The 22,390-nt window shown below is 37.0% G+C and overlaps 3 protein-coding genes across 3 annotated transcripts in view; 1 reads left to right on the top strand and 2 right to left on the bottom strand.

Annotated features, from left to right (window-relative positions):
- Nucleotides 1-3,943: 3,943 nt before the first annotated feature.
- Nucleotides 3,944-5,779, bottom strand: LOC115926460 (tripartite motif-containing protein 2-like). Its single transcript, XM_030991186.1, has one exon. The coding sequence runs from the start codon at nt 5,777-5,779 to the stop codon at nt 3,944-3,946; it is 1,836 nt and encodes a 611-aa protein (XP_030847046.1).
- A 7,221-nt stretch (nt 5,780-13,000) lies between these two features.
- Nucleotides 13,001-15,362, bottom strand: LOC115926461 (tripartite motif-containing protein 2-like). Its single transcript, XM_030991187.1, has one exon. The coding sequence runs from the start codon at nt 15,360-15,362 to the stop codon at nt 13,533-13,535; it is 1,830 nt and encodes a 609-aa protein (XP_030847047.1). The 3' UTR covers nt 13,001-13,532.
- A 3,473-nt stretch (nt 15,363-18,835) lies between these two features.
- The window catches only part of LOC115918800 (HEAT repeat-containing protein 6-like), a 48,675-nt gene continuing 45,120 nt past the window's right edge, over nt 18,836-22,390 (top strand). The window contains exons 1-2 of the mRNA XM_030991188.1: nt 18,836-18,891; nt 22,138-22,264. Coding sequence (XP_030847048.1) covers nt 18,836-18,891; nt 22,138-22,264 — 183 coding nt within the window. The remainder of the gene's footprint in view (nt 18,892-22,137; nt 22,265-22,390) is intronic.

A 22,390-nucleotide genomic window follows, 5' to 3' on the forward strand; every position in this document is an offset into this window, starting at 1 on the left:
TTATAAAGCAGATACAAACAAAACTTTTGGGAGTCAGCCTAATAAATCTAAATACAACCATATTGAATGAAAATATAGAAATATGTCACTGTATTTCTTTTGGAAATGACATGGACATTTCATTTCACTCACCTCTTTTTCCGTCACTACGTATCGATCTAGGTGCTATATGAAATCAGTAAACATGTATACTCTTTGCCTTTACAATGTACCCGGTAATGGTACACTCTTCATAAGTGGCACTATATACATGTATGTATTCAGTCTCTCTGTCTATTTCTAGTGACTGGAAATTCCCAGCAACCTTTGAGCGATAACCAGATTAAATTCGCCCAATGAAACCTCGATCTCGTTTTGTCAAGTGTCTGTCGAGCAAATATATGTCTGTGCCAAACTTTTAAATTTTAAACTTTTCAAAATTCTCTTTCTGTTACCCCCCCCCCCCCCCCCCCCCCATTACAAAACATTATAAATTTAGAGTTCAAATTACTGTTGCTAAAGTCTTGTGGAACGGTCCTCCTTCGAGATTACAATTGGAATGTTGGAGATGGCGCTAAACATGCTAATCATATCCGGAAAGGAGAAAAGTAAAGAAGATATTAAATATTAGACATTTTCCTTTATTGCACTAACCATCATCTGGTTGAGAGAGCTAAGACGTTGTTTGATTTGCAACAGTTTTGGGGTTATCAACGGACAATGTTGCCTTAATTTCATAGGCCTACATGACAGAGGGCTGAGGGAGCTGCAGCCCCCCCCCCCCTCATTACCTATTCTGGCATGGGCAACCGCCACCTGATTGTGGCAGTTGATTAATATTCAAATAGTCTAGTATTCTGTTTATATGTTCTTATATAAAATATAAAAAAACAACCCAATTCAATTCAATTCAATTCAATTCAATTCAGTTTATTAAATTCCAATAAAATATACAAAACAGATTACAATCATGACAGAATAAGAGTATAAATCGATCAAAAGTACTAAATAAGGTAAAATGATAAAACAATAAAGCGATACATCGGATAACAATACAAGATAGAGCATTATTGGAATTGGGTGGCCATACAAAACAATGAGGATTTGTCGAGACGACCACCCTTAATGAAGGTAAAATAAGTTTCATTGAACATTCAATATGACATAGAAAATTTAATAAATAAAGTACTGTAAAGGAATAAACAATTACGAATATATGACATATTTTATTTTAAAAAATACATATTACCGCACAAACCCACCACAGGACAACACAAGGCAGTAAAACCATCATTTCAAAATTTCAAACACTTGTGATTAAGTACGATTTGAGTTTTCTTTCAAAGATATTCATGGAGTTAAGTGACTTTATTTCTAGTGGCAGATTATTCCAGATAACAGGAGCATGATGTCTAAAAGAGAATAGTGCGTAATTTTTATTAACAGTCCATAGATGATATTTTTTTCTGCTTCTTGTATTATGGTCATGTACAGCTGCATTAAAAGTGAGCATTGATGATTATGATTTATGGAGCTTATTCTGCTTATGTTTAAAAAGTAAGATTGCACAGTAGTAAGAAATAAGTTGAAACACAGTAAGAACATTAGATTTAACAAATAATTCTTTGATATGGGTGTGTCTCCAAGAAAATGAACATATACAAAGAGCTCTTTTCTGTAATATATACAATGGTTGTAATTTCGTTGGATATGTGTTTTCAGTTGAAAGTAACAATTGTTTTCTTTTATTCTTTCATTATTTGTAATATCTACAAAAATGCATATTCTATAGAAAAAAGAAGAAGAAGGTGTATGTACATAATTGTAAAAGCCTGTTCAGTTTTGACACAATAAAGAAGGCATCAATCCTAAAAGGATATAGCCTTGTGTCGGGTACGTCCTATAGAATGATACACTATAAATATCAGCACAGCAGAGATTAATAGACGACAAAAGAGAAAATAAACTTAAGAGTAAGGAAGTTTGAAACGTACTGCAATAATTACATAATAGCTTGGGTATGACCGAGCTGTGTAAAAAGTACTACATTGTATATACAGTGCATCCCAGAAAAAACGAAACCGAGAATTATCAATGTTTTATTATAACTTAATCACAGTTGTAATTAATAAATGACACATATTTGGAAAGCTTAGATCATCCTCTTTCACTTGATACCACTCCTATGATGCATATTTCATGCATGAGTGATTAAAATGAATTTGAAGAGAGGAAACCAAAAAGTCGTTTGGCGGACGGTATCTGAATTTCAAAGAGAAAATCACATTTCTGGAAAGTTGAGTTTCTGCCCTTTTATATGACACCTCAGTCAGGAAAAATGAGCTAGGATGAACAAAGTTCTGTTTGGTAGTGCCTGCATTGCCATAATTTTATCAAACAAATTCGTTTTTACTGGCTGCCTGCCGTAGCAACAAACGGAATTAACAAAACATTAACTCCGCTTCGTTGACAATCAGTCGTAGACGAAAGATTTTGTGCAAAAACTAAGAATGAATGCAATTCTAACGTTTTTAAGCCCCTTATAGATCGGCACACCTAAATGCGATCACCTCTCCATTTGTTTTGTACATGTGTATGGAAAATGTCCAAACAGTTTTGATGATAGTGTATTTGTTGTACACACAGGAGCCCACATACATGTAAGAACATGTTAACAATTTTATATTTCGGCCACATACAAGTTTGACAAAGAAAATGGCAGGGTGATGTTTAATGAAATCTTTAGTACAAGGTGAACAAAGAGTAATGTAAAATCACAATTTTTCAGATATTTCTAAAATATTACAAATACCATTTGCTCTCAATGGAAACACAGACAAAACAAAATATCTTTAAAAAGTAAATAAATAAACCTGGGGGCGTTTCACAAAGATCCTAAGTTGAACTTATCTCTAAGTTGGACTTTAAAATTATGGAAAGCCGTTAGCATCTATGAAAATATTTGGTAATTTTTTTTTTAAAGGCATAAAATGTTGATTCAAATCATTTATATTTTCCATTATCAATGAGATTTCATGTTCTTGATGTGGAATTTATAAAAAGTCTAAAATACTTCAATTTTCACTTTTGAATATATTTTATTTTTAGGCTACAAATGGCTCTCCATAAAGTTTAAGTCCAACTTAGAGTTAAGTTTGAGACTTAGAGTTAAGTTCGACTCAATATCTTTGTGAAACACCCCCCAGGTATTTCCGACAAGTTCCATGCCACTTCTTCCATGTACTTTGCCAGACGGAAAGTGAACATGGAACACAAAAACAAAACATCACAGTCAATCATATTCAAACAATAACCTTTACTTTGTTACTTGCTTTTACAACACTTTTACAGCATATATCATACAATCAATAGGTCGACTTTAATAACTCTTTAACTCTTTAGTACACAACTAGAGAAGTTGTAAGAAGTAGAAATTATTATGAAAAATGGCACATCCTCTCAAGATTCTAGGTTTAAAAAAATCTAGTTGATTAATATTGGACAGTTATCTGATATGCATTGGATAAAATAAAGAAAAAAATATTCAGTGTATTAAACAGTAATATACAAATAATATCTTGAAAGATAAACACATCAGAAGTATATTACAAGAAACGTTACTTTTTTAATTTTAGAAAGGTTCAATCATTCAAATTGATCTACATGATCTAGGAATGTCATTTCTAAAACATTCACCAAAACTCCATATTTCATCTAGGTAGTTCAAATATAACTGATTCCACTGGTTTCTTTATGAAGTCACAGAAAAACAGGCCTGTTAGAAGCTTTTGAACAAGGGGGTGGGGAAGGGTCCATTTTCAACGAAATATGTTGTTCTTAGTTTTTCAGCATGCCTGTTTTGACCAGATAAAATTGGTCTAATGGCAAACATCGCACCTCCCCCCCCCTGCCTACGACCTGAAGACAGTGTTGTCATACAATGTAAGAATTGGGGAGTCATCCATCATTTTCTGTCGAATATATAGAGTTTATCTGGAGTGCAGAAAGCGATCTCTCCTGATCGATACTGCTGGAGATAGTACCACCATCTCTCAGGCTTCTCAATCTTGTAATCAATGACGAGGTTCTTGACATGCTTCAGCTCGTTAGTGTACTCTTCAATGCTGACAAAACCAACATCGTGCTTCACGGTGGCTATCAGGATTGTATTCCCTTGAGACACCGCAGGATATAGATCATCACCTAATTTTGTTAATTTGTATATTACAACACCTTGTTTGTCAATCAATCGTATTGTCTCAGCAGATGTGATGATCAGGTAATCATTATAACTAGCAATCTGCTCAGGTTCATAACCATCACATGGTATCTCCCGGATCGCCTTCCCACCTGCTGGTGAGAATACCTGGATCTTGTCAGCTCTCCTGTAGCTAACATAGATCTGATCATCACCGTCTACAGTGAGATTAGAAAATCCACCTTCATCGTCACTCAGAGTCTCAAACATTACATTCAACTTTGTGTAGTCTATTGTGTACAGTGTGAGTTTGTTTGAGCCATCAAGTATAACACACTGATCGTCAGAGAGGAACCCTACTCCACGAATCACCGCATGTTTGAGAACTGTCTGCTGGTGCTGACCATCAGCAGAGAAGATCTCCACGCCACCTTTCCAAGATCCCACTGCCATCCTACCGTCTGGCGTACCAACCATGGCACTCATGCTATTCTTAGTAGGCAAAGCGATGTTCTTTGTTGCAACTGCACTTACGATCTTACCAAGACCTAGCTCGTATATTCCAACGTTTCTCTTAAAATTGACACTTTTTCCTTTCTTGCTCAATTGCCTCGGCTGCTTGTAGTCAGGATCTTCTTGTTTGAAAGCCTCTTGTAAGTCTTGACATACAGTGTCATGTGCAGCCAAAGCATCCATATCTGACGGTATCTTTGTCGGATTGGTTACCATGTCAGCTATGGTGGTCAAGTGAGTGATGTGCTCCTGAGCCGATTTCTTCATTTCGTCCAGTTTTTTCTCTACTCTTTCGGTCCTACCCTTGACTTCACCAATGAGGAGTTCTTTCTTCTCTGTCAATTGCTGAACTGATTCTTCATATGCTTTGTTGATATCATCTGTACACTGTTTCTGAACATTGCTCACACGCTCCTTCTGTTCATCAATGAAATCAACGTATTTCTGAAAGCAAGAGCGTTTCTTGTCTGCCTTGGATTTTAGGTCCTTGATACTCTTCACATGGTTGCATTCATAAACAGCTGCCTCGATGACCCGATGTCCTTCATTTGTATGCTCCATGACAACACACCTGAAGCAGGCAAATCTCCTGCAATTGGAACAGAAGCACTCCTCATCCTCTTTAGGGTGTTTTCTGCATTTACGCCATCTGCGCACTGACACCGTCCCTGATACGATCTCACTCATGGCTAAGACCTCATGACTGATGAAGTCTGGCCACTGAGAGTGTTTGTTGTGGCAAGTGCTACAGAAATACTTGCCACAGTCTTGACAGTAGACAACAGCTCGGGGCTTGTCCTCTGATTTACAATTTGTACAAAACTGATATTGATTCTTCATGTCCTCTATGAGAGACTTCAAAGCTAGATTTGCGGGTAATTTGCTGACATCTTGGTTTGGGACCTTGGTTTCAGCTCTGCAGACAGGGCATCGAAGCATCTGGTCGTTACCATGGCATTCCAAGAGGTTGTCCAGACAGGCCTTGCAGTAGGTGTGAGAACAAGACAGGATCTTGGGATCGGTGAAGGTATTCAGACATACAGGACACTCCAGACTCTGAGCAATGACATTCTTTAATGCTTCAGCCATGGTTCGAATTCTACAGGAATACGAGATTAAAAAAAGGAAAAAACAATGCTTAGTGTAGCTATGATTCATCTGATCGTATCAAAGAGGATTTTTGTCAAGCCTGCATAGTAAAAGCGAGACATAGACGTTGCTTTTCTGGTGACGGCGGCGCCAACATCCAAAACTTAACCAAAGGTTAAGTTTTTGAAACATTAATATAATTTAGAAAGTTTAAGTGCTTTTTCAATGAAACATAGACTAAAGGATTACCAAGAATCCCCAATCATGTGAGTAGACTTTCAGGTCACAAAATCAAGGTCAAAGGTCGTTTCAGGTCAACAAACTTAGACTATGTTGTGGCATCATCATCAAAAACTTAACCTCAGAGTAGTTTTCTGTGATGAATGTCAAGCCATTGTATTGACATAAAAATATAATGAAAGTAATGATGAATATAATGGTAATTGTTTAAATTATTATAATTTTATCCTAATATGTGTTTATTATCTCACAAGTTTAGTATTCACAATCAAGCAACCTATCCATTAGAATAGACCACAACACCTCTACATGTATCGCAACTAGTAGAAATTTGTGAAAATCTGACATAAACAAGTCATAACACATTCCACCACTTGAAGCCCATGGTTAAAGGTAAACCGTGGAAAACAAAACATACATTTTAAACATAAGTCTCATAAATGTAGTTAACCATTCATATTTCAGCATAACGTAACATTTTTTCTTAATTAATCTAAAACCAAGTATTAGAAATTTGTGACCTTTGAACGAAAACAAATATGGACCGTGATCTACCTTCAGATATGATGCAGATAAACAGACCTTATTTTTGACATGGATTTCAGGCTTTGAACAACTCTAAAACTTAGTAGGCTAAATTTCTTATTAATTATTTAACCTCTGAAGTACCAAAAGCTGTACTATATACATGTACTAATGCACACTGGAATATACTATTTAAAAAAAAAAAAAAAAAAAAAAAAAAAATCTATCATTTTTGTAGAGACGAAATTACCGGTATATAGATTGCTCTGCTTTGGCAGAATCACTAGCTGAAATGTAAGCTACAGGGTGCTACAAGAATTTTTTTCACCACTTGCCCTGTCGGGCAAGTGGGTTTTCAATTTACTTGCCCAAACAATATTTCCACTTGCCCAAAACTTTAAAGCGAAAAACCATGAAAACAAAACAACAACGGCTTATATTCTGGGGGTCTCGATACTATTATCAAAATGACTCGCTCGGTCGGATCTTGAGACCGCAGTAATAAATTGAAAACGAGACAAAAACATTCATCTGATTTATATGAGCAGCGAGTTTTAAATAATATGTTCACAATCATTAACAGTCATTATGAATAAATATCAAACATTTGACTTTTTGTACTTACTAGAAAATCCCTGTTGTTTATTCCATTCCGATTCGCACGTGTTCATTTCCCTAGAATAATGACGTCATATTTGGCGTGATTCAACCAATCGGCAATCAGAGAATAGCAAAGGCCTGTCGGTGCGGCCTGCAGAGCTAGAGAGAGAGAGCGCGAATAAGCTCGCAGCTGGTACGATCGCGCTAGCTGTCTCTAGCTAGCTCACGGCCGGCCGTGCGTGGAGGCGGAGCGGCATTCATGGCTTGAAGTGTCACTGTTGCATGCGCGCTGAGCTAGCTGAGCTGGCTAGCTGTCTGTGAAGTTTTTTCGAAATCGGAACGATCGCTTTTTATGCCTCCGCCACCGAAGGTGGTGCCGGAGGCATCATGTTTTCGGGTTGTCCGTCCGTACGTCTGTACGTCCGTCCGTACGTCCGTCCGTACGTCCGTACGTCCGTCCCGTTTGACCGTTATCACAATATCTCAAGAACCATTTAAGATTTAAACTTAAGACTCGGGAATAGTATTTATCACCATAGGAAGACGATCTGATTAGATTTTGGAGTACGTAGGTCAAAGGTCACAGGTCACAGAGGTCAACTTATGAAATTCCTTGTATTGAGTTTGTTAGCGCGATATCTCAAGAACCATTTGAGATTTAAACTTCAAACTTAAGGATAGTATGTATCACCATAGGAAGACGATCTGATTAGATTTTGGAGCACGTATGTCAAAGGTCAAGGGTCACAGAGGTCAACTTATGAAATTCCATACATTGAGATTGTTATCATGATATCTCAAGAACCACTGGAGATTTAAACTTCAAACTTAGTGATAGTGTGTATCACTATAGGAAAACAATCTGATTACATTTTGGAGCACGTAGGTCAAAGGTCAAGGGCCATAGAGGTCAACTTATGAAATTCCATACATTGAGATTGTTATCATGATATCTCAAGAACCACTGGAGATTTAAACTTCAAACTTAATGATAGTGTGTATCACCATAGGAAGACAATCTGATTAGATTTTGGAGCACATAGGTCAAAGGTCAAGGGTCACAGAGGTCAACTTATGAAATTCCATACATTGAGATTGTTATCATGATATCTCAAGAACCACTGGAGATTTAAACTCCAAACTTGTTTAAATTGCTCTATGGCGGAGGCATCATTTTCGACTGCGCGCAGTCAAAATTCCATCTAGTTTGCTTCTGGATTTTGACGACGGGTAAGAAGTTGACGGGTGAATGGTAGAGTTCTTGGACACTAGGAAATTACTGTAAAAGTATCACTTGCCCGAATCGGGCAAGTGATAATTTGATTTACTTGCCCGACGGCTCAATTTGGTTGCCCCGGGACGTCGGGCAAGCGGGTTTGTCGCGCCCTGAGCTATGTTAAAGGAATAGTTGAGTTCTGTTGCAGATTTTGTTGTTGTGAGATAATGAAAAACTGAGTGTCAAATTTGAAAGAACATACAATTTAACTGACAATTTGATTAAAAATCGGTTCAGAGACGGCTGAAATATCCATAAATATAACTATTTCTAATATTTGTGTATCACAATAATTTGAAAAAGCCGTTGAAAAATCAAAACAGCGCCTTTTACTTTGTATTTCAGCCAATGCCGATGTTGAATTTTTTGTTGGCTTTTTTGTGTTGGTTATATTAAGCCCAACCAGCCGGCCCATGTATTGTTATTATTAATTAATTAATTAACGGTCACCGTATTGTTTTGAAAATGGAGCTGAATTGGTATGATCCTATTTGCTAAATTGCACACATTTTGGGGTCTAAAATTACCTTCATAGCAATTTTAGGTCCTCAAAAGGCACTAGAAATGTCATAGATAAGAATAAGAGCAATAACCATGCACTTTGAAGGCAATTGCGGTCTGAAAACAGAACTCAACTATCCCTTTAAGAGTCACATACTAACCTGAAATATGTACCCTTTGCATTCATATCTACATCACAAATAAGAATTGTAATTTATGACAAATTTGAAATTTAAATCACTGCAACATACCAAAAGCATTATTTTCCACAGGGCACACAAACAAGTTATACTTGGTTTAATTCTTGGCCTAAGCTCAATCACTCTTCATGTATCATTTCAAAGACATTTCTAGACCCAGTCTTAACTATTTCAGTCTATAAGGAAAACGATGATTTTATAAAGCAGATACAAACAAAACTTTTGGGAGTCAGCCTAATAGATCTAAATACAACCATATTGAATGAAAATATAGAAATATGTCACTGTATTTCTTTTGGAAATGACATGGACATTTCATTTCACTCACCTCTTTTTCCGTCACTACTTATCGATCTAGGTGCTATATGAAATCAGTAAACATGTATACTCTTTGCCTTTACAATGTACCCGGTAATGGTACACTCTTCATAAGTGGCACTATATACATGTATGTATTCAGTCTCTCTGTCTATTTCTAGTGACTGGAAATTCCCAGCAACCTTTGACCAACAACCAGATTAAGATCGCCCAATGAAACCTAGATCTTGTTTTGTCGAGTGTCTGTCGAGCAAATATATTCCTGTGTCAAACTTGAATTCTATTTCTGTCCCCCCCCCCCCCATTACAAAACATTCTAAATTTAGAGTCAAATTACTGTTGCTAAAGTCTTGTGGAACGGTCCTCCTTCAAGATTACAATTGGAATGTTGGAAATGGCGCTAAACATGCTAATCATATCCGGAAAGGAGAAAAGTAAAGAAGATATTAAATATTAGACATTTTCATTTATTGCACTAACCATCATCTGGTTGAGAGAGCTTAAACGTTGTTCGATTTATTACAGGTTCGGGTTGTTAGTGGACAATGTTGCCTTAATTTCATAGGGCTAAATGACAGGGGACTGAGGGGGCTGCAGCCCCCCCCCCCCTCATTACCTATTCGGGCATGGGCAACCGCCACCTGATTCTGGCAGTTGATTAATATTCAAACAGTCTAGTATTCTGTTTATTTGTTCTTATATAAAATATCAAAAAACAACCCAACCCAATTCAATTCAATTCAATTCAATTCAATTCAGTTTATTCAATTCCAATAAAATATACAAAACAGAATACAATCATGACAGAATAAGAGTATAAATCGATCCAAAGTACTAACTAAGGTAAAATGATAAAACAATTAAGCGATACATCAGATAAGAATACAAGATAGAGCATTATTGGAATTGGGTGGCCATACAAAACAATGAGGATTTGTCGAGACGACCACCCTTAATGAAGGTAAAATAAGTTTCATTGAACATTCAATATAACATAGAAAATTTAAAAGATAACAAAGTACTGTAAAGGAATAAACCGATAAGAATACAAGATAGAGCATTATTGGAATTGGGTGGCCATACAAAACCATGAGGATTTGTCGAGACGACCACCCTTAATGAAGGTAAAATAAGTTTCATTGAACATTCAATATAACATAGAAAATTTAAAAGATAACAAAGTACTGTAAAGGAATAAACCGATAAGAATACAAGATAGAGCATTATTGGAATTGGGTGGCCATACAAAACCATGAGGATTTGTCGAGACGACCACCCTTAATGAAGGTAAAATAAGTTTCATTGAACATTCAATATAATATAGAAAATTTAAAAGATAACAAAGTACTGTAAAGGAATAAACCGATAAGAATATATGACATATTACCGCACAAACCCATCACAGGACAACACAAGGCAGTAAAATCATCAATTCAAAATTTCACAAATTTGTGATTAAGTAAGATTTGAGTTTTCTTTTAAAGATATTCATGGAGTTAGGTGACTTTATTTCTAGTGGCAGATTATTCCAGATAACAGGAGCATGATGTCTAAAAGAGAATAGTGCGTAATTTTTATTGACAGTCCATAGATGATATTTTGTTCTGCTTCTTGTATTATGGTCATGTACAGCTGCATTAAAAGTGAGCATTGATGATAATGATTTATGGAGCATATTCTGTTTCGGGTAGCCTTGTTTTGGGTACGTCCTATAGAATGATACACTATAAATATCAGAACAGCAGAGATTAATAGACGACAAAAGAGAAAATAAACTTAGAGTAAGGAAGTTTGAAACGTACTGCAATAATTACATGATAGCTTGGGTATGACCGAGCTGTGTAAACAGTACTATATATAGTGCGTCCCAGAAAAAACGAAACCGAGAATTATCAATGTTTTATTATAACTTAATCACAGTTGTAATTAATAAATGACACATATTTGGAAAGCTTAGATCATCCTCTTTCATTTGATACCACTCATATAATGCATATTTCACGCATGAGTGATTAAAGTGAATTTGAAGAGAGGAAACCAAAAAGTCATTTGGCGGACGGTATCTGAATTTCAAAGAGAAAATCACATTTCTGGAAAGTTGAGTTTCTGCCCTTTTATATGACACCTCAGTCAGGAAAAATGAGCTAGGATGAACAAAGTTCTGTTTGGTAGTGCCTGCATTGCCATAATTTTATCAAACAAATTCGTTTTTACTGGCTGCCTGCCGTAGCAACAAACGGAATTAACAAAAGATTAACTCTGCTTCGTTGACAATCAGTTGTAGACGAAAGATTTCATGCAAAAGATAAGAATGAATGCAATTCTAACGTTTTTAAGCCCCTTATAGATCGGCACACCTAAATGCGATCACCTAATTTGTTTTGTACATGTGTATGGAAAATGTCCAAACAATTTTGATGGTAGTGTATTTGTTGTACACACAGGAGCCCACATAAGAACATGTTAACAATTTAATATTTCGGCCACATACAATTTTGACAAAGAAAATGGCTAGGGGGGGGGGGGGGGGGGGGGGGGGGGGGGGGGGGGCGTTTAATGAAATCTTTAGTACATGGTGAACAAAGAGTAATGTAAAATCACAACTTTTCAGACTTTTCCAAAAACTTATAAAGAACATTTGCTCTAGATGGAAACACAGTCAAAAGGAAATATCTCCAAAAAGTTAATAAATAAATTGGGTATTTTAATTTCCAGCAAGTTCCATGCCACTTCTCCCATGTACTTTGCCAGACTGAAAGAAAACATGGAAAACAAAAAACAAGATATCACAGTCAAACATAAATCCTTATTTGCTTTTGCAATAATTTTACAACATATATTATACAATCAATATGTTTTCTTTTAAAACTCTTGAACTCTTTAGTACACAACTAGAGAAGTTGTAAGAAGTAGAAATTATTACGAAAAAGTGGCAAATCCTCTTATGATTCTGGGTTTTAAAAAATCTAGTTGATTAATTGGACAGCTATCTGATATGCATTGGATAAAATAAAGAAAAAATATTCAGTGTATTAAACAGTAATATACAAATAATATCTTGAAAGATAAACACATCAGAAGTATATTACAAGAAAAGTTACTTTTTCAATTTTTAGAAAGGTTCAATCATTCAAATTGATCTACATGATCTAGGAATGTTATTTCTAAAACATTCACCAGAACTCCATTTCATCTAGTTCAAAATATAACTGATTCCACTGGATGTTATATTGTTAATTTATGAAGTCATAGAAACAACAGGCCCGTTAGAAGCTTTTGAAAAAGGGGGCGGGATGGGTTCATTTTCAACGAAATATTATGTTATTCTAAGTTGTTCAGAGTGCCTGTTTTGACCAGATAAAAGAGGTCTAGTCGCACACATCACCCCCTTCCCTTGTCTTCCTACAGTGGTGTCATACAGTGTAATCAATCAAACGATATTTGATATAGCGCCTTTTCTTTGCGGTTAAAAAGGGCTGCACACACCGCTCCACAATGTTTGGGCCACTTCTAAACAAAAGTTGGTCCCTTCTCAGAGATCAGTTATTAAAGTACATGTACATGTAGGCTGATAATAAAGTAATTTCTAGCAGAATAGATGTGACTTTAGTAATTTCTTGAAGTGGTCAACTGATGAGGCCTTCTGCACAGCAGTAGGTAGCTGGTTCCAAATTTTTGCAGCAACCGATGGAAAAGACAATTCACCAGCATGTTTCTTAGAGAGACTCTGAGTGAGCCAGATGGATGATGATGAGCGGATATTTCTGACTCGAGGACTACAAACCAGGCAGGCAGCTATGTTCTGGGGACATCGGTGGTTGAGAGACTTGAAGACCAGTTGTAGGTTTTTAAAAGCTATTCTCTGTTGTACAGGCAGCCAATGAAGTTCAAGTCGAAAAAGGTTGTTAGTAAGTCCGAAGAGGAGCAGAAAAGACAAGCCTTGCCGCTGAGTTTTGGAGTCTCTGAAGGCGATCAAGGTCCCTCTGGCTAAGAAGAGACTGTTGCAGTAGTCTAGTCTGGAAAGGACAAGAGCCCTCACCGTGGCATGTTGACTTACTGATAAATGTAAGAAATAGGGAGTCATCCATTATTTTCAGTCGAATATGTAGAGTCTATCAGAAGTACAGAAAGCGATCTCTCCTGATCGGTACTGCTGGAGATAGTACCACCATCTCTCAGGCTTCTCAATCTTGTAATCAATGACGAGGTTCTTGACATGCTTCAGCTCGTTAGTGTACTCATCAATGCTGACCAAACCTACATGGTGCTTCACGGTGGCTATCAGGATTGTATTCCTCTGAGACACCGCAGGATATAGATCATCACCTAATTTTGTTAATTTGTATTTTACAACACCTTGTTTGTCAATCAATCGTATCGTGTCGGCAGATGTGATGATCAGGTAATCATTATAACTAGTAATCTGCTCAGGTTCATAACCATCACATAGTATCTCTCTGATCGCCTTACCACCTGCTGGTGAGAACACCTTGATCTTTTCAGCTATCCAGTAGTTAATATAGATCTGATCATCACTGTCTAAAGTGAGGTTAGTCAATCTTTCTTCACAGCGACTCAGATTCCCAAGCATTACATTCAACTTTGTGTACTCTAGTGTGTACAGTGTGATATTGTTTGAACGATCAAGTATAACATACCGACCATCAGAGAGGAACCCTAGTCCATGAATCTTAACATCCTTGAGAACTGTCTGCTGGTGCTGACCATCAGCAGAGAAGATCTCCACACCCCCTGTAATACATCCTACTGCCATCCTACCATCTGGTGTACTAACCATGGCATGCATGCTATTCTTAGTAGGCAAAGCAATGTTCTTTGTTGCAACTGCATTTACAATCTTACCAAGACCTAGCTCATCCATTCCAACGTTTCTCTTAAAATTGACACTTTTTCCTTTCTTGCTCAATTGCCTCGGCTGCTTATAGTCAGGATCTTCTTGTTTGAAAGCCTCTTGTAAGTCTTGACATACAGTGTCGTGTGCAGCCAAAGCATCCATATCTGACGGTATGTTTGTCCGATTGGTTACCATGTCAGCTATGGTGGTCAAGTGAGTGATGTGCTCCTGAGCCGATTTCTTCATTTCGTCCAGTTCTTTCTCTACTCCTTCAGTCCTATCCTTGACCTCAACAATGAGGAGTTCTTTCTTCTCAGTCAATTGCCGGACTGATTCTTCATATGCTTTGTTGATATCATCTGTACACTGCTTCTGAACATTGCTCACACGCTCCTTCTGTTCATCAATGAAATCAATGTATTTCTGAAAGCAAGAGCGTTTCTTGTCCGCCTTTGATTTTAGGTCCTTGATACTCTTCACATGGTTGCTTTCATAAACAGCTGCCTCGATGACCCGATGTCCTTCATTTGTATGCTCCATGTTAACACACCTGAAGCAGGCAAATCTCCTGCAATTGGAACAGAAGCACTCCTCATCCTCTTTAGGGTGTTTCCTACATTTACGGTATCTTCGTACTGACACCTTCCCTGATACGATCTCACTCATTGCTAGGACCTCATGACTTATGAAGTTTTGCCACAAAGAATGTGCATTGTGGCAAGGAATACAGAGATATTTGCCACAGTCTTGACAGTAGACAACAGCTCGGGGCTTGTCCTCGGATTTACAATTTGTGCAAAACTGATATTGATTCTTCACGTCCTCTATGAGAGGCTTCAAAGCTAGATTTGCTGGTAACTTGCTGACATCTTGGTTTGGGACCTTAGTTTCAGCTCTGCAGACAGGGCATTGGAGCATCTGGTTGTTACCATGGCATTCCAAGAGGTTGTCCAGACAGGCCTTGCAGTAGGTGTGAGAACAAGACAGGATCTTGGGATCGGTGAAGGTATTCAGACATACAGGACACTCCAGACTCTGAGCAATGACATTCTTTAATGCTTCAGCCATGATACGAATTCTACAGGAATACAAGATAAAAGAAAAGAAAATAAACATAATGATTAGCATAGCTTCGATTCATCTTAACGTATTAAAGAGGAGTGTTTATCATTTTCGTCACCCCTTTTCACTACAGAATATAATGCGTACAAAATATCAAATTTCGTTTTTTTATCTTGATAAAAAATATTTAATGTTATTCAAAAAACTGAATGTAGTAATGAAAAAAAGTATTAAAAAAAACTGTTTTGTTTGTCGCTCTTTAGTCAATGAACATTATTTATAGGGAAAGACGATGATGATAATAATAATAATGATAAAAATAATAATAACAATAATAAAAGTAATGATGAAAATAATAATAATGATAATGATGATAATAATATCAATAATAATAACAATAATCATTATAATGATAATGATGCCTTGTTTACCCAGATCCTCATCGGTACACATACTGTTCTTCCCGAGGGCCCTGCAATCTTATTACTACCCCAGCTTTTCCAACCTACCATTATAATGCGCTCATTACCCATTCACTATACACATGGGATGGGTGGAGAGTGAGCAATGTAGAGTACTGTTTTGCCAAAGGACATTAGTGCCGTGGTGGGACTCGAACCGCGAACCATGTGATTCACAATCACGCAATCTATCCACTAGAATAGACCACAACACATCTACATCTATCGCAACTAGTCATGCTAGTAGAAATTTTGTGAAAATCTGACGTATACAAGTTATAGTACATTCCACCCACTTGAAGCCAATGGTTAACGGTAAACCGTGTAAAACAAAACAAACATTTTAAACAAAAGTCTCAAAAATGAAGTTTACCATTCACATTTTAGCATTTTGGCATTGGAAAAATAATCATTACATTATTTCTTAATCTATAACCAAGTATTAGAAACTTGTGACCTTTGAACAAAAACAAATATGAGCCGTTATCTACCTTCAGATATGATACAGATGACAGACCTTATCCTTAACATGAAGTTTAGGCTTTGAACAACTTAGGCAAAATTTCTTCTTAATTATTAAACCTCTGAAGTACCAAAAGCAGTGCTATATACAGTGTACATGTACTTACATGAATGCACACTGGAATATACTATTTTTAATAATTAAAAAAAAAAAATCAAAAAAAAATCACATAATACCCTCAATTATATACCTCACTTAAGAAATCCAGCCATCTGATTGGTCGAAATTGCAGTCATAAACTTTAACTATTCCTGTAAAATTCCCGGTAAAATTCCAGTTACCATGGTTACCGGCAAAATAGTTCAGTATTGGTAAAATACCCATAGGTTCACATGTTAAAAACTGGTTTGAGCGATCGAGGATACCGTACGTGTGCGAAGAATTGGTCGGTAATTTCAGTCTCGATCAAACAAGGCAAAAATGGCTAAAGAAACTCTCCCAAGATTTCAACTTCTTGATGATGATTAAATGCAAGACTTGCTAACAGCAAGAACACCAAAAAGGATACGTGAAACTCTCCATAATTTTTTTTCAAAATAGATCTAGAGTCTAGTAGGACTAGATTCTAGTAGGTCTAGTAGTGCTAAAATCCTTACCGTAGAGATTGCACACATCCCTATGCATTGGCCATTGCGCGGAATTGCGCACTCCTGCTAAATTGGTCGATGTTTTAATTACCAGAGATTCAAACTAATATTGCTCGTGATCCTGTAGGTGATACTCAATAAGTGAGGTGTCATATGAAAGCGCAGGTTTTTCTCCATATTCCCCACAGGGCCGGCCCACCCCCAAAATTGTAAAAATATCTTGCTTAGACTAGAATCTAGATCTAGTCATAAAAAACAACCGTGCAGATAAACTAGAGAAAGGCCAAGGTGGTGTCATAAGTTGACTCTTTTTTTTTTTGGCATATAAACGTATTAATGACTGCTTTAATATTTGAGAAATAGTTGTTTTTATACGCTCTCGGGAAGGTTACAATTGGGCTATTGCCCTCGGCACGCCACGGGCAATAGCACAATTCTAACCTTCCCTTGAGCGTATAAAAACAACTATTTCTCTCAAAGCAGTCATTAAAGATAAACTTTAGTACTGGTAATGCGATTTCATTGTGAAAGAAAAGGTGTGGAAAGGATCAGAAACAGTTGATCATGTAGCATGTAAATATTGGTGTGCACTGCAAGGTTCTGGAGTCATCAAAATCATAATAAATTTGACCGAGTCTTGGTAAAGTAACAAGCACTCACATAGAAAGCTATATATGGGACAACACACATGGTGTCGGGGCTAGTACTACCTTGATTTCCTTGTCTTTCTATGCTCATTACTCAGCCAGTATACATTTTCTTCCCAAATTGTTTGGCACATGTCATTTATTTGTAATCTTGAACATTCAGTGTAAGTTTCGTTTGATTCTGTGAGAATTTTTTTTTTTTTTTTTACTAGTACTGGAGTTTATCTTTAATACTATAATATTTACCATGTGCATTCATATCTACATCACAAATAAGAATAATAATTCATGAAAAATTTAAATCACTGCAACATACCAAAATCATTATTTTCCATAGGGCACACAAACAAGGTATACTTGGTTTAATTCTTGGCCTAAGCTCAATCACTCTTCATGTATCATCTCAAAGACATTTCTAGACCCAGTCTTAACAATTTCAGTCTATAAGGAAAAAGATGATTTGATAAAGCAGATACAAACAAAGCCTTTGGGAGTCAGCCTAATAAATCTAAATACAACCATATTGAATGAAAACATAGAAATATGTCACTGTATTTCTTTTGGAAATGACATGGACATTTCAATTCACTCACCTCTTTTTCCGTCACTACGTATTGGTCTACGTGTTATATGAAATGAAATCAGTATTTTGTATAGTCTTTGCCTTTACAATGTAATGGTCCGCTCTTCATAGGTGGAACTGTATGCATTTATGTATTCAGTCTATCTGTCTATTTTTAGTGACTGGAAATTCCCAGCAACCTTTGAGCGATAACCAGATTGTGATCGCCCATTGAAACCTCGTTTTCAGTTTGACAATCGTCTGTATGGAGACAATGGAGCACACGTACGCCCTGCTTCCACGCTGCCCCCCCCCCCCCCACACACACGCAGTACAAATCTTCTAAATGGCATTAGGGCTGGGCTTAGCCTTTAGTCAAGGCACTCGTGCTGTATTTCCCTAAACGCGCCTGAATACATAGACTAATCGCGCGACGACTGTGATCTGTGGGACGAGGTGCGTCAGCATCTCGGCCTTTACTAACCTGAGTGGTTGTTGTAGTTTATTTCTTTTGTTTTGTATTATATTTCGGCTACCACGGCGGTAGATAATTAGATGCAAAGCATCTTACCCAGAAAGCCGGCCGAACCGCCCCTTCCAATCCGACGCACCAATCAGAGTAGACGATTTGAGAAAACTTCATGCATATTCATTATCAAGATGTATAATCATAAATACATTTTTGAGCGGTTACAGAACATGGCGAGCGACGAAGGAGATCTCTTATCAAAGAGCCTTGAATATGCGGTCGAAAGGTTGAAATTATCATCTTTTAAGGAGTTATAATCAAAAGCTATAAAATCAGCAGTGAAAGGGGAAGATGTATTTGTTAATCTTCCAACGGGTTATGGCAAATCTGCGATTTTTCAAGCCATTTCACTGTGCAAGGACTTCTTTGTGCGGACGACCACAGTCGCTGCCAGCACACCATCCCATCGGCGTCTACTCCCGAAGCTGCCCAGAGTTCGGGGGCCGGGAGGTACTACTCACACCGCACTGCACTGTCCATTGAAGTTATCGTTTCACCTCTTATTTCTAATGAAAGAATGTGAACCAAACTTGTCACACACAATAAAATGATATCTTCAGTATAAGAAATAGCTAGGAAAACTCTTGCACAGGAACCATGCAGAATGTACTGCAAGAAGATATCTACCCTTTTTTGCACATCTATTACATTATAGACCTAAGCAGAATTACCAGAATTTGATGTCCTTTTCATTATTTTAATTCACTTGCATGCAGCTAGCTCAGCTAGCCCTGCAAATTCAAAGCTCCATGAACGCATCGTTTTCACACGTACACAGATATTCGAGTGTTGTGCAATAACAATTCCGACCAGCTGATCATGCGAACCACTAGAGTCTATGCGTAGGTTAAAATGAAAAACAAGGGAACAAAATTTTACTATAAATCTACTAAAGTAGCAAAATAATAAATACCCTAGTCAATAAGTAGAATATTGTTTTTGATAAATTCATATTTTATTCGAAATTGAACTAGATATTATTTTATTTTTTTAGTACATTTGAATACCGATTCCCCCACAATTTCATGGACGAAGCCATTTTAAACACCGCGCGGTTAAAACAATTAGGATTGGCCACGATCATCACTAGCTGCTGTATATGTAAGACCCTCATGCATATGCACATAATATGAGCTCCGCAATTTAGCAAAGGCCAAGCCGCTGAAGCGGCTCGGTCCAGCGATCACTGCTGTAAAGCCACACTGCGTTAGTCTATTTTCAGACCCTGCTCGGCAGACAAGCAGCGCGCGAGGCCTTGTCCAAAGGCTAGGCTGGGCTGGGATTCAGAACCTCAACTCTTATGAGGCGTTGCAATCAATTGCAATTTTCTTGCAATTGATATTTGCAATCGAGTGCAACCCAACTTTCTTGCAACGCCCCACTAGTCTCTTAAATTCCCTAGGATTTTGTTAGGATTAAAGTTCTAACAATTAAATCAAGTTAACTAGATCTAGCTAGAATCTAGGATTTGCAATTCTAATTATTTCATTTAAGGAAAATTATGCTTTTATAAACCAGATACAAACAAAGCCTCCAAGGTGTCTGGGAGCCTGCCTAATATAGTATATACTGTATATATATATATATATATATATATATATATATATATATATACGTCAATGTAAAACAAAAATATTGAAAAATGTTACCAAATTTCTTTCGGAAATGACAGAGACATTTCAATTCACTCACCTCTTTTTCCATCACTATGTATCGGTCTAGGTGTTAATATAGTATTAATGACTGCTTTGAGAGAAATAGTTGTTTTTATACGCTCAAGGGAAGGTTAGAATTGTGCTATTGCCCGAGGCGTGTTTCTCGAATATTAAAGCAGTCATTAATACTTTTATATGCCAAAAAAAAAAGTTTTTTTTTCTTCTAAGTTTCAATTTATGACCCTCCAACTGGCAATGTCTCCCAGCTCAGTAATGGGTGTGTTGACTCACCACTCGGAAACTAGAACAACACTCAAATTTGTCTGTTATCTTGGTTTGAAAGTAATCTTTCTGATAGATCTCAATATGTAGTTTATAATAATAATTCCTCCAATTTTTCTTCTATTATACAGCATACCACAAGGTTCTATCTTAGGTCCTCTGCTGTTTTTTAATTTACATTAATGATCTAACACACTCAGCTGCACCTCGCAGTTAAATGAAAGGCCTTCCCGCGTGGGTTTTTTTAACACGGACCTGGCTTGCTGCTGACAGATTCGGCAATTTTTTTGTTTTTTAAGGGCGAAAAAGACGGGTGCGTTTAATACACGAGGGCGGTTTATTCACCGTTAATTACGGTATTGGAATGTTGGAGATGGCGCTATACATGCTAAACACATCCGGAAAGGAGAAAAGTAAAGAAGACATTCAATCTAATAGACCTTTTCTTTTATGGCACCAACCATCATCTGGTCAAGAGAGCTATTAAAGATGTTGTTTGATTTATCACAGTTTCGGGTTGTTTACGGACAATGTTGCAATTTATTTCATAAGCCTACAGGACAGGGGGCTGAGGGAGCTGTAGCCCCCCCCCCCCCCCCCCCCCCCTCACCAATAACCTATTCGGGCATGGGAAACCACCACCTGATTCTGGTAGTACCGTAATATTCAAACTATTCAAAATATTTGTACTAAATAAGAAATTAATGCAATTGTAAAGCTTTCAAGCCCCCTATAGATCAGAAATCCTAAATGTGATCACCTGTCCATTTGTTTTGTATGGGAAATGTGCCCAAAATTGATATTTTCTTTTGATAGTGTATTTGTTTCACACACAGGAGGACCTATATGGAACATGATTACAATTTCAGATTTCGGCCACAGCTATGACATTGAATATTGCTTGGTGATGTTTAACAAAATGTTTAGTACAAAGCGAACAGAGAATAGCTGTAAATCACAACTTTTCTGATTTTTCTAGAACTTGTAAAGACCAATTTCTCTCTTTTTCTGCTTTCATTGAAATTAGTGAGATTTCTTTTTGATACATACTATTTATTTGTGTTAGTTTAGATAGGATTGACACTGATGTCTATCAACAATATATTAAGGACCTATCGGCAGATGTTGTTTTTTTGTTTTTGGAAGTTGATTTTCGTCTTCATGTCAACAATGCAAGATAAAATTGTTGGTAAAATCGATCGAGATTCAATTGTATTGAAATTACCGACCAATTCTTCGCACACGTACGATATCCTCGATCGCTCAGACCATTTTTTAACATGTAAACCTATGGGGTAACCATGGAGACTGAACTATTTTCCCGGTAACCATGGTTACTGGGATTTTAGAACTGTTTTAACCATGGTTACTGGGAATTTTACAGAAATAGTTAAAGTTTATGAATGTAATTTCGACCAATCAGATGGCTGGATTTCTTAAGTGAGGTATATAATAATACTTAGTTTTTATATAGCGCAAATTACAATTACAATTAAGTCTCTAAGCACAAATGTATTTCTATATTTGATTTACAGGGAAGGAGAGAGCTCTGCTCTGTGCATCACCCTGTTACTAGGTCTCAACTGTGAGGAGGATTATCGAGTGAAAGCAGCGTCCGTCAGGGCTCTAGGGGTCTTTGTACTCTACCCATGCCTTAGACAGGTAGGTTATACATACATGTACAACATGGCCAATAAGCCACGTCAGTGCATAAATGAATAATGTCTACCGTAAATCTCTGTGTATAAGGCGCACATCTATTTTGAAGACAAAAAATAAAAAAATAAA

Source organism: Strongylocentrotus purpuratus, unplaced genomic scaffold (genome assembly GCF_000002235.5).
Source record: "Strongylocentrotus purpuratus isolate Spur 01 unplaced genomic scaffold, Spur_5.0 spur5_scaffold_2, whole genome shotgun sequence".
In the NCBI taxonomy this organism is placed as follows: Eukaryota; Metazoa; Echinodermata; class Echinoidea; order Camarodonta; family Strongylocentrotidae; genus Strongylocentrotus; species Strongylocentrotus purpuratus.

What these genes read in the sequence shown, in the direction of transcription:
- LOC115926460 (XM_030991186.1), bottom strand. Translation starts at nt 5,779, where the DNA reads ATGGCTGAAGCATTAAAGAATGTCATTGCTCAGAGTCTGGAGTGTCCT.
- LOC115926461 (XM_030991187.1), bottom strand. Translation starts at nt 15,362, where the DNA reads ATGGCTGAAGCATTAAAGAATGTCATTGCTCAGAGTCTGGAGTGTCCT.